The sequence below is a fragment of the Crocuta crocuta genome, unplaced genomic scaffold, assembly GCF_008692635.1.
Source record: "Crocuta crocuta isolate KB4526 unplaced genomic scaffold, BGI_CrCroc_1.0 scaffold262, whole genome shotgun sequence".
Taxonomy (NCBI): domain Eukaryota; kingdom Metazoa; phylum Chordata; class Mammalia; order Carnivora; family Hyaenidae; genus Crocuta; species Crocuta crocuta.
The window spans coordinates 5,787,189-5,803,770 of NW_027528869.1; the positions used below are offsets into that span (position 1 = coordinate 5,787,189).

The following is a 16,582-nucleotide window of genomic DNA, read 5'->3' on the forward strand; positions in this document are numbered from 1 at the left end:
GAGAGGGAGCGCAGAGGTGAATCTCCAAGGAGATAAGGAAACTAGGGCGCCGTGCAGGGGTGCCCTTTGCAGACTGGTGTCACTTGAAACAAACATCCCAGACACAGGCCTCCCGGGTCAAGGCCCCTGCCCGCTCAGGGTGGGCAGCGGGCTGGCTGAACCGCTTAGTAATCAGCCGACCGGTGCTGTGCATTTACACACTGTCTCATTAGTACTCAAAAGTGCCCGGAAATGGGTATTAGATTTTTTTTTTTAATGTTGATTTATTTTTGAGTTGGGGGAGGGGAAAGGGGCAGAGAGAGAGGGAGACACAGAATCCGAAGCAGGCTCCAGGCTCTGAGCTGTCAGCACAGAGCCCAGCGTGGGGTTTGAACTCACGGATCATTAGATCATGGCCTGAGCCAAAGTCAGAGGCTTAACTGAGCCAGCCAAGCACCCCTTTTGAAAAATAAACAATGTTTTAATGTTTACAGAAATGGGTATTAGTATTCTCATTATGATGGAGAAGGAAAGCAGGCCTCAGGGACAGTAAGCACTTCTTTGGAGACAAGACCTGGGTTCCGACCCCGCTTATTACAGACTGCACGTTTTCCCACAGGCCCACACTGCTTCCCTGGGAAGACTCCGGGCCAGCAGTTGGTTGGGACCCCTGGGTCGGGAGCCCTGGGGATGCCACGGGGCGGGGTTATCTGCCTGAGACAGAAAGGGATGATGTGGCTCTTGATGGTGCTGAAGCCCTGGGCCCCTCTGGCTTATGGGGACAGCCCACACCCGGCCCTCCTCTTCCTGAAGCGCAGACATTTCCGTACAAGCATGCAAACGCGCACCTTCCCACCGAGGCCCAGGAATGAGACTGCCCCTTGTCACTTTCACACTAACCCCTTTAGACTTCTCTTTCTGAAGGTCTTTTTCACCTCAGGGCGCCGGCGTGGCTCAGCCAGTTAAGTGTCCGGCTCTGGATTTTGGCTCAGGTCATGACCTCACAGGTTTGTGAGTTTGAGCCTGGCATCGGGCTCTGTACTGACAGTGTGGAGCCTGCTTGGGATTCTCCCTCTCCCCCTCTCTCTCTGCCCTTCCCCTGCTCGTGCTCTCTATCAACATAAACTTAAAAACAACAACAACAACAAAGTCTTTTTCCCCTCAAGGCTGGTCCTGAGGCTCATTAATAAAAATAATTAAGTCCACGAGTCTCATTGGAAACCGTTGTACCGCACTAAATACCGCTGGGGGGGGGAGGGGGAGGTGTGGAAGCAGGTGGAAGAGTCCAGAGTGACTTCCCCTGGCCCCCGAGCCCTGGAGGATGTGCCTCCAACTCATCTGAGGCTGATCCAAGGGGAGCTTACTTTTCTTCATCTGACTGAAGGTTCGAGGTTTCCAGGACTGAATGTCTGTGCATATGTAACTCATCCAGTCAATAAAACCAAACCGAGAGAGTACATTGCTCTAGGCGGGTGACAAATGAGCAGCACAGGAGACTCCAGGCCTCCGCGATTAGAATCTTTTTGTTTCAGGTGTAAAATGTAACCTTGAGAGATAGTAGACATATTGTTGCAAGTGCCTTTGAAGATCGGAAAATCGCCATGAGGAGCGTGATTAGAGGGCTCGGCCTGAAGAGAGCACGAGCTTGGGGGGCAATTTGTATGTGTTCGCTGCTGCAGGATCAACCAACCAATAACGGCCTCGCAAACCATGAAGATGCTCATGTTTGCAAAGAGAATCAGGGACCAAAGCAGAAGGTGTGAGATAAGCACAAGAAAAGACATGGTCTCTATCTGGGTGGTCATGGACTTGGAGAACCCCTCTGTAGAGAACGTCTAAAATCCCCCCGTTTGGGCAGCAAAGGAAGGACAGTGAATAGGCGATAAACCGGGTTGCCAATGAGTCTTGCATCCGTAGCAGATTTTTGGATTAAGGCCAAGGAAGGGGCAAGCAGACAGGAAGTCTGGTAACTCAGGTTTTAATGCAACTGAAGAACTTTAAGAGAAAGCCAAATCGACTTGAGATTTTTCTTGTCAGACTTCGCTGCCTATAGTTAAAACCCAAGCAGGAGCTTACTTTGTTTGGGGGCACAGAGTCAGAGGGCTACTGCCTGATGTCAACAAAGACACAAAATTTGGCATTTGGAGATGCTATACCCTGTCACCTCGGAAAATGCCTGGGCTGTACAGATACGTGCTCAGTTTTGAATAAGTGGATGAACGATTTAACTGCACAATTCAGGTATGCAAAGAAACAAATTATGCCACCTAACTGTATTTCACTGATGTTCACCACATTATTGTAACAATTCTGGACTGGTCTGCGAACAGCCTACAGTCTAGCACTTGCCTCCTTTCTAACATCACTTGTTATTGTTCTTTCTACGTGTCTTAGGCATGCCTCGCGCTCTAAAGTGCAAATAATTCCTTGAGAGCAAGGACAGTGTTTTCTACTTCCGCATCCTACGTCATGCCTATGACTTGAAGTGCACTGTGCTGCACATACGAGTAAACAGTGCTGTAGAAGGGGGGGGGGGCAAATGTTTCCTGGGGCATTTTCTGCAAATATTTTAGGCTCTGCCGGCCGTACAATCTCTGCTGCAGCTCGGCTTGACTCTGCTGTTAACAGGGCCGGAGCGGCCGCGACAACGCCGAGTGAATGGGTGTGGCTGTATGCCAATAAAACTTGATTTACAAAAACAGGCGGTGGCTGAGTTGGCCCACGGGCCAGAGTTTCCAATCCCCGTTCTGGGGTCCCAGGTCAGAATGAAACACGGTGTTGGAAAGGACACCGGACGAAGCTCGAGGCTGGACTCTGGATGGGCCTGAATCTCGGTTTCTTCATCTGTAAAAGACCCTGTTAGCTTTGAAATCACCGAGTTCTAACGAGGAATGTGAATAGACACCAAAAGCATGACTTACGGCATCAGCAGGGCTGCGCCTCATCGCCTTATGGTGCTCGCTGCCAATATACTCTTTGGATACGACACATTGGCAAGGCGCAGGCCAGTAAAACTTTCATGGGCTGGGGAAAGTGCTAGAAGGTTCACAGATGCTGTCCCAACACCCTATGTCCCACTGCCCCCACCAAGCAATCCCTTCGTGAATATAACACAAATAGAAACTAAGCCTAGAAAAAAGCAATTTGGGGGCGCCAGGGTGGCTCACTCAGTTGAGCATCCAACTTCAACTCAGGACACGAATCTCGTGGTTCATGAGTTCGAGCCCCGTGTCGGGCTCTGTGCTGACAGCTCAGAGCCTGGAGCCTGCTTCAGATTCTGTGTCTCCCTCTCTCTCTCTGGCCCTCCCCCTCTCACACTGTCTCCCTCCCTCTCAAAAATGAATAAACGTTTAAAAAAATTAAATACTGTTTGTATGTTACATACACCATTAGCTATCCAACAAGAAGTTTGAACCCAAGGGTCTTGGCTCACTCTATTCCATATTAAATCCTCTCCCATAAACTCTGGTTATTCTAACTTACTATCCTCAACAGCAGTCCTTCTCATCATCTGAAAAATAAGTGATACCTTTAAAAATAAGCTACATGCTGTATTTAAAGAGATCTAATTTGTGGTTTGTATTTAAGCTGTCTACCACCTCCTACATTTCTTTTATTGATCATTTTATTTCTTCTACAAGACCGATACCAAAGTAAACATCATAGCTTTGCCGGTCACCTCTAAATTGTATGATAAAATCCCAATTCAGTGATATTAGAAAGTGAGAAAAAAAATTGATGAAATATGATAGATTCTTAACGGACTTGGGTTCCTCGATTTATATTTCTACCTGAAATAGAAAAACTATACTGGGCCTTACCTTGCTCTGGACTTGTCTCCATCTGGAATGATCTAATCTTCACTTCCTCATATTCTAAGCATGCGTACACCCAGCTGAAAGCCAGCCCCTCCGCAAAGCCTTCCCTACCTGACACCCCGGCTCTGATGCCTATAGTACTTAACAGAAGTCCGTCAAAGACCCCGCACATGACCCTGACAGCCCACAGCATTCAGCTTTTTCGAGGCGTTTCAAGATTGCGTGTTAGATGTTCTGGAACATCCTACCCCCGTGAATGCAGTCTAGTGCCTCAAACACAGAAAGTGCTCAAGTACATAAATCCCAAAGTACTTGAGCAAATGACAGCTGAGTGGACAGGAATGTGGCTTCCCTTTCTGATCCACATTCATAAGCGGTGTTTCCATCCATGCCCTCAGGCAATGGCAGTCGTCAGTGTAGCATTCGGCAGCACCTTCGTTTCTTTCTGTGCTCTGCTCATTTAAAAAGCTTCAGGAACTAAGCTTTCGCATCCAACATCTGCTCTACAGATATGAAGGAGTTTTATGGCTGTTCAGTAATGCCACATTGTATGTAGGAATCACCCAATGAGGTTGGGCCCTAAGAAATAGAATTTTATAAGGATCGGAGGAGTCCAAAAAGAAACTAGGAGGGCAGGAGAGATGAGACAGTGAAACTAAGGGGCACGGAGCCCTCATGAGTTCACTTCGGAGGGTTAGAATCAGGACCAAGTGTTCGACTGTAGACTTTCCAACCCTCTCATTTCAGCCTTGAGAAAAACAGTGACTTTCAGTTAAATTAGCAGATCCCGGATTTGGTAAAATTGGCTCATACTTGGGGTGCCTGGGTGGCTCAGTTGATTTGAGCATCCAACTTCGACTCAGGTCATGATCTCCTGGTTTGTGGGTTCGAGCCCTGCATCGGGCTCTGTGGTGACAGCTCAGAGCCTGGAGCCTGCTTCAGATTTTGTATCTCCTTTTCTCTCTGACTCTCCCCTGCTCACGCTCTCTCTCTCTCAGAAATAAATTTTAAAAAAATTAAGAAAATTAGCTCATACTTACACCTGGAGAGTTTTAAACTTTCAAGTATATCATTAGAGCTAATTAATAACGAATAATTTTAAAGGTTCTGTCAAACCGAAGGAGTTAATACATTCCCCAAGGGGTCTGAGCCCTAGGGTTATTTTATGTGACTCTTCTGACTTCCTAGGGTCCCAAAGAAAAGCACAGACTCCCCTCTTGTGTTCTGGAGAGAGACAAGGGCATCCATGAGTACCCAGGTTCATCCCCGGCTGGTATGATAGTCTGTGGCGTGTATTACTGATGAGGCTACCTCCACTGCCAAACGATTCTGATGCTTAGGAATAAGATGTAAAAGGCTAGTAGCACAGTTTCTAAGAGACTAATGAAGTGTATAAACCTATTATTACACAGGGGAAAAATGACCCTATAAGTCTAAATCATTTAACTTTCTTGATGGATGGACCGATCTTAGATCCCTAGGAAGTCTGTGATAAGACAGTATGACAGTGGCAGGGGCCAGGATGGATGTCGCCGAGGAAGCAGGGGTCACGGGGGCAGCACTAGCAGCGGCAGCCAACGCACAGCAGAGACTGCCTCATGGACCCTGCGACCCAACCCGTATTTGACCTTTGCTTCTCTGGGGCTCTGTTTCCTCTGTGGCTTCCCCGGTTCTGATGACTTTCCATATAAAATGAATATGGCGGTAATAAGCTGCTTCTAAGAGCTACCCGGAGAATTATAAACAAGTAGAAAGTATCTGCAAAATGTCCGGTACTGCTGTATAGACCGTGCAAGAAATAAGGCACGAAGGGTGTGCGTAGGTAAGAAAGGTCTGGCCTGGGAAGCACAAGACGGGCCATTTGTGTGCTTCCCAATAATACGCTGACCCCGTCCTCTTTCCCTAATCATCTGGGGAAATTCACATCTTTTGCTTAAGCCCTTTGCTTCTTTATAAATCCCCTATTTTGTTGGCTTTCATGACTTTTTTAGATTAAAACATACATATACACATATACATACATGTAAAGGTAGAGAAAAAGAAATAATGGGAATCCCTGTTGCATCCATCACCCAGCCACACAGCCATTAGCTCACAGCTCACCTTATTTTACGCGCACCCTACCCGTGCTTCACCCCCAGTGCAGTGGGATCCTTCAGAATCAAATCCCAGGCACAGATCACTCCACTTCTCGTAGTTTTTCAAACGTAAGTCATATCTCTTTGCCATGTCACTATCTTGATTCAACACTCCTCATGTGAATGATTTGTTAACAGTAAAACTGAGGCAACAGGGGCGCCTGGGTGGCTTAGTCGGTTAAGCGTCCGACTTTCGCTCAGGTCATGATCTCGCGGTTCGTGGGTTCGAGCCCCGCGTCGGGCTCTGTGCTGGCTGCCAGCTCAGAGCCTGGAGCCTGTTTCAGTCTGTGACTCCCTCTCTCTCTGACCCTCCCCTGCTCACGCTGTCTCTCTCTCTCTCTCCTAGAAATAAATAAAACATTAAAAAAAATTAAAAACAAAGAAACAAAAAAAAACTGAGGCAACACTGGAGGTGTACAGGGAGACAGAGGAAAATTTAGAAACAAATAATTTCAATAAAAAAGGGACAGTGCGTCCAGGCAGAGGTAGTAAATGTAGCCTGTAGGATTCTGTGCAGTCACACTGTTAGAAGCATGGCTCCGTCCTAGGGCTCAGCTGGGGCTCTGTCATGGAGAAAGGGAGGGTTTCTCGCCTTTCCCTGACCAGGTCTGACTTCTCCTGCCTCTGTGCCTCCCTCCCACTACCGAACCCACCACAATCCCCTTCAAGCCCGAGCTCCGTCTCTGCAAAGCCTTCCTCAATTCCTTCAGTCAAAATGCACCTTCTCTCTGGTTTGCTTCCACAGCACTTAATCCTAGCACACAGTCGGCACTCAATAAGTGCTTGCGTACCGAATGAACGGGACCTGCGACTGATTTCACTGTGCCTCATAGCTTAGTTAGTGGTTTCCAGAGGAAATACTAAGTTCCTTGAGGAAACAATTGTGTTCAATCAGCTGTGGGTCCCCCTACTTCCTAGTGCACTTATCTGTGCATAGTAGGTCGTCAATAACTGTCTCCCGAATGGAGAGACGCTCTGGGAGAAGAGCTGCCCTTGCCAAGTGGTGGGAGCATTAAGTGTCTGGGGGAGGACTTAGCAGACTAGCACAATACAGTGTGTCGATTTTTCCCCACTGGCTTCCACTGGTTTCTTGTCCGAGGGAAGCAAATTTGGGCTTGTCATCATGAAAGTGGAAGAATTCGGGAGTGGCTTCCTCTGTCCAAATGACCCAGCAACACCTGCCTCCGGCACCACAATCGCGTTTTTCTCTCTCACCTTCTCCCAAGGTGAAGGCTGCATGGAGTTACTGCCCACGGGAGGGAATTACAGGTCTGAATCCGAGACAAAGGTTCTTTCTGCTGCGTCTGGTCATTAATTAGCTGCTGGAAACTTCAAGACAGGGCCAGTAGCATGCTCGTAAACCTTTTATTTGAAATGTTTTCGCTCAGCCATGGTTCTGATGTGACTCTCCTTGTAAGCTGGATGTAGGACATTTGTTTCTTAACATTTCTGAGGCTCATTAACTACTCCATCCCGGCGCCTCATTAACTAGCCCATTAGGGATTTCACTTCACTCAGGCAGAAGCCTCGGCTGACCTAACTGGGGACCCGCGCGAGGCCCGCTGCCAGGCTGGGCAGGCAGCGGGGCGCGTGGACGGACTCCCGAGGCCCGCGCGGCCGTGAAGGGGTGCGGCACCTACCTGCTATTCTCCCAATAGGCATGGCGTGCTCCTCGGGCGGGGAGACCGAGACCATGATGTGGTTCATGTACGCCAGGTCTTCCCGATGGGAGAGGTTGATGGGCTTCCCTTCCCTGTGCAGCCCGTCCTCGGAGAGCCTGGACTGCTTGAAGTCCACGGAGTGCCGGGGGTTGAGGATCAAAGGGTGCATGATGGGACTGGGCATCAGCTGGATCACGCGGGCGCTCTCCTGCCGGGGGCTCGATGGCTTCGGGTGGGGCTCGGAGGACGGCGGGCAGTGGTTATTCTCCATGGGAGACACGGACAGGGGGTAGGACTCCTGGTGGTTGTTCTCGTGCTGAAGCCTCGGCCCCTGGGCCCTCTCGGCCGGGGAGAGGCGGCGCATCATGTTGTCCAGGGGGGACCGGAGGGGCCGCGGCTCGGGGTCGGGAGAAGGCCGGTGATTGGCTGCGACGGGTGACCTGGGCCGGTGCAACAGTTCGATGGTGGGGGGGTTGTGGTGCACGTTCTCCAGCGGGGGCCGCGGGGTCCTCTGGACACAGTTATCTGTGGAGCAGAGGGAGAGACGGTCACCGACCCCGGTGAGTTGTCAGGAGAGGGACCCCACGCAGTTCTAAAGGCGGTGAGCACGGGGGCACGCGCGTCCGCCGGGCAGCCCCTTTTGTCCCTGGGTATGGAGTGTCTTTCTCGCTGCTTCAAAATACAATGAAAGGGGCGCCTGGGGGGCTCAGTCGGTTAAGCGTCCGACTTCGGCTCAGGTCACGATCTCGTGGCTCATGGGCTCAAGCCCACAGCTTGGAGCCTGGAGCCTTCAGATTCTGTCTCCTCTCTCTGCCCCTCCCCTGCTCACACTCTGTCTCTCTCTCTCTCTCAAAAATAATAAACATTAAAAAATTAAAAAAAAAACACAATTAAAATGCACATGCTTGAAATTCTTTTCCTACACTAGACAGGCTAAGAATGTCCACAGCATTCCATTAGTCACTTACTAGTGGCTTATGAACACAAGGAAGCCAAACTTGTGTTCCTTAGCTTTTTGTTACATGACTCTTCAATGTGGCTTTTGGGGTACATAAGGGTTTCTTTCTAGATACTTTCACTGACTTACATTTTCATCACTGGATTTATGTATTCTCTACCTCCAGGACATTGTTGGTGGTATTATTAATAATGATACTACAATACTACTACTAAAGCTATTACTATATCCTTGGCACTGTATTGTTTAAAATGTATAACACTCCTAAACAGGAGACGCTAATACCATTACTCCAATATACAGGTGATAAGAAGGAAGCATAAAGAAGTTCAGCAACTTACTCAAAGACACACAGACAGTTAGGGAATTAGACCCAGACTCTGGTAAGATTCCAGAATCTAGGTACCCATTACAATACCTGCCACTTTGCTATATAGAAACCACGGGGAAAAGTTATATCAAAACCTGCTCTAAGCATGGACAGTGGGCCTGATTTACAGAATGACAATCTTGTACTTGAAAGATGATTTAGGATCATTTTGTTTCTTTAAAAAAAATTTTTTTAACGTTTATATTTGAAAGAGAGAGAGAGCAGGCAAGCAGGGGAGGGGTAGAGAGAGAGGGAGACACAGAATCCGAAGCAGGCTCCAGGCTCCGAGCTGTCAGCATAGAACATTTTGATGTGGGGCTCAAAATGACAAACCGTGAGATCATGACTTGAGCTGAAGTCGGACACTTAACCGACTGAGCCACCCAGGCGCCCCAGGCTCATTTTGTTTCTGAGTGCCCAGACCCTATAAATGCTCAAAGATAGGTAGAGGTAAGGAAGGAAAAGGAGGGACGGGCACCCCAACAGTGCCTCCACCCCATCCTACTTGAACTTTCAAGCTCGTGGTATTTGAGAGCAAGGACAACATCAGAAGAGTGCACAACTCAGCAACCGGAGTCGTTCCGTGGGCCGGGTTGAGGGACTGACTGGCACACACGGGGCCTTGTGAGCACTGCTTACGGGAAGGAAGGACAAAAATCTGCCTATAAAAATGGAACTTTCTACAGTGCCCCATACTCATCTTCATGAGGTCTCTCTGGCCACAACTGTTCCCAGAGCTGTTTCACCAAAAGGCTACACATGCTTTCAGGTCCTTGCTGTGGTCAGAGATGTGTCCATGATTCTAAGTAAAGCAAGTCAAACATATCTCCTTTGTCCATTACGGTACTATCTACATAAAGAACATATAAAGGGGATCTAGGGATCTGATAGGGTTCATAAACAGAGACTAAGGTGGCGGTGTGTTGAAGTTTTACATAGGATTAACGGAAAAATGGGGATTCCTCTAGATCTCAGATATAGAAGACAATGAACAAAAGAAATATTGTTCATGATGACTAAAAGATCATTTGCTTGAAGGCAAAGGGTTTATTTTGTAACTAGCATATAGCTTGCTGACATGCATCTAAAAGTGCTTACTTGTTGGAATAGCTATCAATAGGAGACTGGTTTCATAAATTATACTATTTCTCTGGAGTGCCTGGGTGGCTCAGTCGGTTGAGTGTCCAACTTTGACTCAGGTCACTTTGACTCAGGTCACGATCTCGCAGTCCATGAGTTCGAGCCCTGCATCGGGCTCTGTGCTGACAGCTCAGAGCCCGGGGCCTGCTTTAGATTCTGTGTCTCCCTCTCTTTGCCCCTTTCCCACTCGCACTCTGGCTCTGGTTCTGGCTCTGGCTCTCTCTCTCAAATATAAATAAACATTTAAAAAGTTAAAAAATTATCTCTCTAAACAATGGAGAACTACAGAGCTATAAAACAGAATGAGGAGTAGTGTCAATATTCTGCTAAGGACTGGTCTCCAGGCTCTATGATTAGGCATGCAAAGCCAGGCGAAGTATGTGGTATGCCACCGTCTTTTTATAATACAGGAGAAGGGCATTCCAGTTTCAGTAATGACAGAGTGGCTTGTATCCAACTAACCTTCCTACCTATAGAAATGATGGAACTTTTGTAAAAGTGATTTGAAGGTACTGGAGAACACCGAAGGGGATTTCACTCTGGAAAGAAGAGAACTGCATGACTGAGAGCCAAAGTTACGTAGCCCTGAGGGTCCTCTCCAGTCCACGTAGCAGGGGGCAGGTAGAAAATGAACTGGAAGTTGTGTAATCTGTCAGGGAAGAGAGTCTGGAGCTGCCAGAGTGGCCAAAAATTGGGAAAGCGAATCCCATAAAGGAGAGAGCCTCGGGCAGGGAGTAGCCACTCAGCTGGCACATAAAGTTCTCTCAAATCCTTAACATGTGCTCCTGAACCGCACATGTGCAGGGGATCTCGAAAGAGTTCAGCGAGAAGCCACACTGGTATGGCTGAAAGATAAGAGCAGGAATGTTGGGTACTGGCCCCCGTAGTGGAGACAGAATTCAGAATGTGAGTCCTAGCAACAAAGGCTCTGTAAACACCTCAGGCTGTTTATTAGCCCGGAACAGCCACACCTTAGGAGTAAGGACTGTGCTCCAGAACAAAGGGATTTTCTTGAGGGCTAAAGGCAAAGCTGAAATGAATCTGCCCTAACCAAATGCAAGACCAAGTCTCCACAAATTCAAAGTGACTGGCTAGTCATACTCCTGCTAGAACAAAAATCAACATTCTTCAGAGGAATGTAACATAATCTAGAGTCCCTGCACTGTACCCCGTACAATGTCCAGGATTCAATAAAGATATTCTGGACATGTGAAAAAAAACAGAAAAATGTGACCCATAATCAAGAGGAAAGGCAGTCAGCAGAAACAGACTCTGAGATAATCTAGATGGTAGTATTAGCAAAAAAGAACCTTAAAGGAGCTGTTAGAAAGAAGTGTAAACACTTGAAGGAAATGATGGTCATAATGAGAAATAACAGATGGAGAATTTCAGAAGGGAAATGGATATTGTAAAAAAAAAAAAAAAGATTCTCGTACTGAAGAATACAGTATCCGAAAGATTGGACTGGTGGACTTAACAGCAGATTAGAGATAACGGAAGGAAGGGTTAGTAAACTTGAAGACAGATCAATAAAAGTTAAAAACAAACCCAAATAAACAGATGGATCCCCAGTAACCTGTGGAAAAATATCAAATGATTTAATGGAATGTAATTGGAACCCACAGAAAGGACAGAAAGAATAAAGCACCCCACCCCCTGACCGAAAAGAATAATGACCAAATGGTTCCCAAATTTGGTAACAACAATAGCAAACTTAAAGATCCAAGATGCTTAGCAAAGACAAAGCAGGATAAATACAAAATTACATCCAGGCATATCACAATCAAATTGCTAAAAACCGAAGATAAAGAGAACATCCCAAAAGCAACCAGAGGAGAGAAAAAAAGATACACTATGGACACAGGGAAAGTTATACTAATTATGCATAACTTCTTTTAAACACCCAGAGAGAGAGAGAGAGAGAGAGAGAGAGTGCTCAGGCATGTGCACAAGAAAAATATGGATGGAGGCCTATAGATTGAAGGAGACTTAGAGACACATAAACCAACTGCAATGTATAGACCCTTGCTTGGATTCTGATTCCAGGAAATGGTAAAAACATCTATGAGATAGTTGTAAAAAATGTAAACGTTAATACAGTATTTGATGATATTGAATTGTTAGTTTTCTGGTGATGTGATGGTTTTGTGATTGTGATTTTATAAAGGGTCCTTATTGTTTCAGACCTCTACTGATATATTTACAGGTGAAATTAAATATCTGGAATTTGTTTTAAATTAATTTGAAATAGTGAAGCAGAGAGTAGGTGGGCCACAGAGGAAACAAGATTGGTCATGAGTTCATTATTGAAACTCATGATGGGTAAGGTGGCTCATTAAGTAATTCTCTCTAATTTTGTGTAAGTTTGATATTATCAACTACAAAAAGTTGTTTTTTTAAGTCTTATTTATTCTGAGAGAGATAGAGACAGCAGAAGTAGGGGAAGGATAGTGAGAGAGGGAGAGAGAGAATCCCAAGAAGGGTTTTGACAGCACACAGCCTGATGCGGGGCCCCAATTCACAAAACTATGAGATCATGAACTGAGTTGAAACCAAGAGTCGGATGCTTCACCCACTGAGCCACCCAGATGCCCCTGTGTTTTGTTGTTTTCAAGCAGTTAGTCAACCTTGCCAGGAAACATGTTGGGATAACCAGTACTACATTCTTCACTTTAACCCAAATGCAAATAAATGCTTACAGGGCACTTCACCGATTAGGCCCTCAGAGTTAATTTTAATGGCTGAGATTATTAGCATGATAATATGACCTGCGCTCTTTCAGGGATGAGGCACCTTTTCTTCATAGCTAACACAGATCTCAGCCCTGCTGTCTACAAAAACAAATGTATCTGTCACAGAACACGATCACGATAAGACAGCTGTATTTTGAAGTTTCCTGCATTTTCTTCTAAATGCCATTTTCTCCCTTCACTTAAAAGCTTATTAAGGTTTAAAAATACCTAAGGATGATGAAGACCATGTACCGAAGAACCTTATTTCCTGAGTCCATTTCCTGTCTCACAAATTGCAAAACAGACACAGGCGTTGGCCAGTAGTCTGGTCACCTGAGGCCTTCTTTGATGTCTTGGGCTTCAAGGCTCAGTGCATGGGTGTGAGCTCGGGGCAAGCCTTAGGAAGTCTGGGTGGACTATGAGAGGAAGAATTTCCATGCCAAGCAAGGGTAAAAGAGGAACTGATGTAATGTCCTGGAGAGATTTCACTCTCTGTTCCTGCCCAGAGCTTTGGGAACAATGGAGGAGGGAGACAGTGCTCTGGACAATCCAACGTAGATTTTTACTTTGGACTCTGGGTCCAGGCAGGAACAGGACTTGGAGGAGCCTGATTTATTTATTTCTCTGCAGACACCACTCAAAGAGGAAGTACTTGATGAAGTTGATAACATTAATGGTAGAGAACTGGATCCAAGGGTATTTAATTCCAGGCTCCTGGTGGTCTGGGCACAGCCACTGTCAAGGCTGAAAGGCCAGCAAAAAGCCCTTCCAAGCTTTGTTTCAGTTTGCAAAGCACGCGCCCACGTATGGAGTAGGCTATGACGCTCCTACCCTGCCGCCTGCTGCCCCTGTTATTATAAGTTGGCAGCAGGGTATGGAAACTTCTGAGACCAGAGCCGGCAGGCAGAGAAGCTCCGGACACAGGAAATGCACGGAGCGGACAGTGGGTGCATTAAATCCCCCAGATGTAGGAGTCTTCTGTCTAAAACAAGAAGATTTTTTTGGTCTGGCCTTGATGTCTGGGTTTGTTCTTGGTGAACTGCCCAGCTGGAGAGCTGGGAAATTATCCACATTGCCCTCGGTCTGAAGGTCTTGATATGGGAGGGAAATGCGCAAGAAAGCCACACATAATCAGTCAGTGTGGGCATGGAGGGAAGTGGGGGGGGGGGCGGCGACCAAGGACTGGTGGGGAACCCATCCTGGTTGAAAGTGTTTTCTAATCCCAAACCTTTCTCTTTGCAGACCTCTTTTAGATACAGATGATCCCTTCCTACCACCAAATCGCACCAAATAAATTAAAACTTTAAATGTGATGAGTACAATAAAAGGTCTGATTTCTTTTCTTGTCTTCTTTCCTTTTATTACTAGAAAAGTTTGTCTACTTGAAACTTATCAACATGTGACCCAGTTTAGTCGCGTTATAAATAATAACTAGTAAACTTGAGACAAACCAACACAAACTGCCTTTGGTTAAAGGTCGTGGGCCTGAAGTGGGAAACGTCCAGGGTACAGAAAAGCTCAAGCTTCTATCTCACACACCAGGACGACATTTCCACCACCATGCTTTCCCCAAGGCCACGGATGGCGATAAGAGAAGTTAGTCAGTGAGATGCAAATCAACTGGCCCAGCAGGTGACTCACTCAATTGGCCTCAGCCCACAGTGCTCCACATTCTTCTGGAAGGAACCACTTCCCAGCACGACTTTGTGGAAGATTAGTGGGAACCACAAATGGTACAAAGAGCTAGAGATTAAATGCTGTTGGTCTTCAGGTGCAATTCAAAATAGGTTTCCTACACAAGCTTAGGGTCTGTCCCCACCCCCATGGGTTGAATTGTGTTGCCTGCCTTTTCATCCACACCCCTCAATGCATATATTGAAGTCCCAACCCCTACTGCCTCAGAATGTGACCTTATTTAGAAATAGGGTCATTGCAGATCTCATTACTTAAGTTCATATAAGAATGGGGGGGGGGGGGTCCTGAATCCAGTAAGACTGGTGTCCCTATGAAAAGGAGAATTTGGACACATAGACAGGCTCAGATTCCCTGATCGGAAGGGGACTGTTCTGCCACACAGCGACTACAAAACTACGTGTTGAACCACTGAACCTTCAGTGATGCCAACCCTATTTCAAGTAGAGTCTTGGATACAAAGAGTAAGGAAACGTGGTCCTTGATCTCAAGGATATAATAGTCGAATGGAGAAAGGAGACATGTCAAAAAAACACAGCAAAAGGCTATAGGTGCTGAATTATGAGTCAATGCACATAGGGGGTGCTTGCCACGTGACCAGTCAAGGAACACCCAAGGTGGCCAGCTGACCACCAGAAGCTAAGAGGGAGGCACAGAACCGTCGCTCCCTCCCAGCCCTCAGAAGGAACCCATCCTGCCCTCACCTCGATCTTGGGCTTCTAGCCTCCAGACCTGTGAGATGAGAATCTGTTGTTTGGGCCACTCAACCTGCGGTACTTGGTTATGGCGGACCTAAGTACCAGACTAAGACACCCCCTACCCCCTGCCCCTTCCATTTCCAAGAGGTTCCACTGAGCCTCTCCACTGACCTCCACCTGCCCATTTCAGTCTATTCACCTCAACAAGTTGCAACAGTCGCTGAAGTGCCTGAGAAGAAGCCCACCCTAGTGTGGAGTGTATGATGTGTAGATGTGTGAGGTCGTGAACAATGAATCCTATGCGAGCTCCCAGAATTTTATGAAAAAGGGCTGAAAGAAAACACAAAGTAGGTGATGTGTAGGACTCTGAGGCTTAATCTTTATTGCCAGGGGGCGGGACAGCCTCCAAATAGGCTAGCCTCTGCCAGTGGGTGGCTCAGCACAGACGACACACAGGCCAGTCGGCCAGCCTCAGTCTCAGTAAAGCCGCACCAAAGAAGCGAATGAAGAAATCAGCGGGGTCAGGTTCCAAATGGGCCAATTAGACCCGTGGGGTAAAGCTTGTGGATCGTTTACAGGGAGGGGCTCAGGGTGGCACAGAGGTAAGCCAGAGCGCTGGAGAGGGGAAAGAGCAAGATACCAGAGGGCTGCCTGCTCTGCAGGTGAACCCCAACTGTCCCGGTCCCCTTATCTCAAAGCGCTCAGATAGCACTTCCCCAGGGGTAAGAGGAAGTTTCTTGAAAACTTCCTGGCTATCTGGGGAAAGTTAGTCACGCATGTTAGGGATCGCGTGCGCTGAAGTTTCTGGCTTAACAGAGCCAGCTAGCCCTCCACAGACTGGAGGACGCCAGAGCAGGCGGGGAAGGTGGGCGACGGGTCCTCTCGGAAGGGGGCTGATGGTCTAGACCGATGAGGAGGCTCTGCGCGCCACGCCAGGGCTCCACACTTCCCCGTCACAATCAAATGTTGCATCAGGGGACAAGGGTCAGAGGGTAAAAGGTCACACTGCCCCAGCCTCTGAAATACAGGAAGCAAAGCAGGACGAAGGGGCCCTCGAGAGAGAGGGAGGAGGAGTTAAGAGAAGAGTGGAAGGAGCAGGCGAAGGGCAAAAGGTGTTCCCTGGCGTCCGGGGACAATAAAAGTCAAGATTCGCTTGTCTTCCTCTGCTGGAACCTCATTGTCTCCAGCCAGATCCCAGAATCCCAGCATTGAAAGGGGCACAAGAGGTTAATCTTACACGTCTTAAGTGTGAGAGGACACAGCTGGGAGGGCCCCCGAGGGGTCACGGAGGACCGACCCCGCGCCAGGTACTGTGCGGTCACAAAGTATAAGCACCGCTCATTTCCAAACGCAGGCTGTGTCCCGAGAGCAACTGAGGCTGGCGCTGTAAATGTAT

General features: G+C 47.5%; 1 protein-coding gene across 2 annotated transcripts in view; it reads right to left on the reverse strand.

The window, feature by feature from the left end:
* The window catches only part of ETV6 (ETS variant transcription factor 6), a 251,975-nt gene that overhangs the window by 11,757 nt on the left and 223,636 nt on the right, over positions 1-16,582 (reverse strand). For both annotated transcript variants that reach the window (XM_077756469.1, XM_077756468.1), the window contains exon 5: positions 7,576-8,121. In XM_077756469.1, coding sequence (XP_077612595.1) covers positions 7,576-8,121 — 546 coding nt within the window. The remainder of the gene's footprint in view (positions 1-7,575; positions 8,122-16,582) is intronic.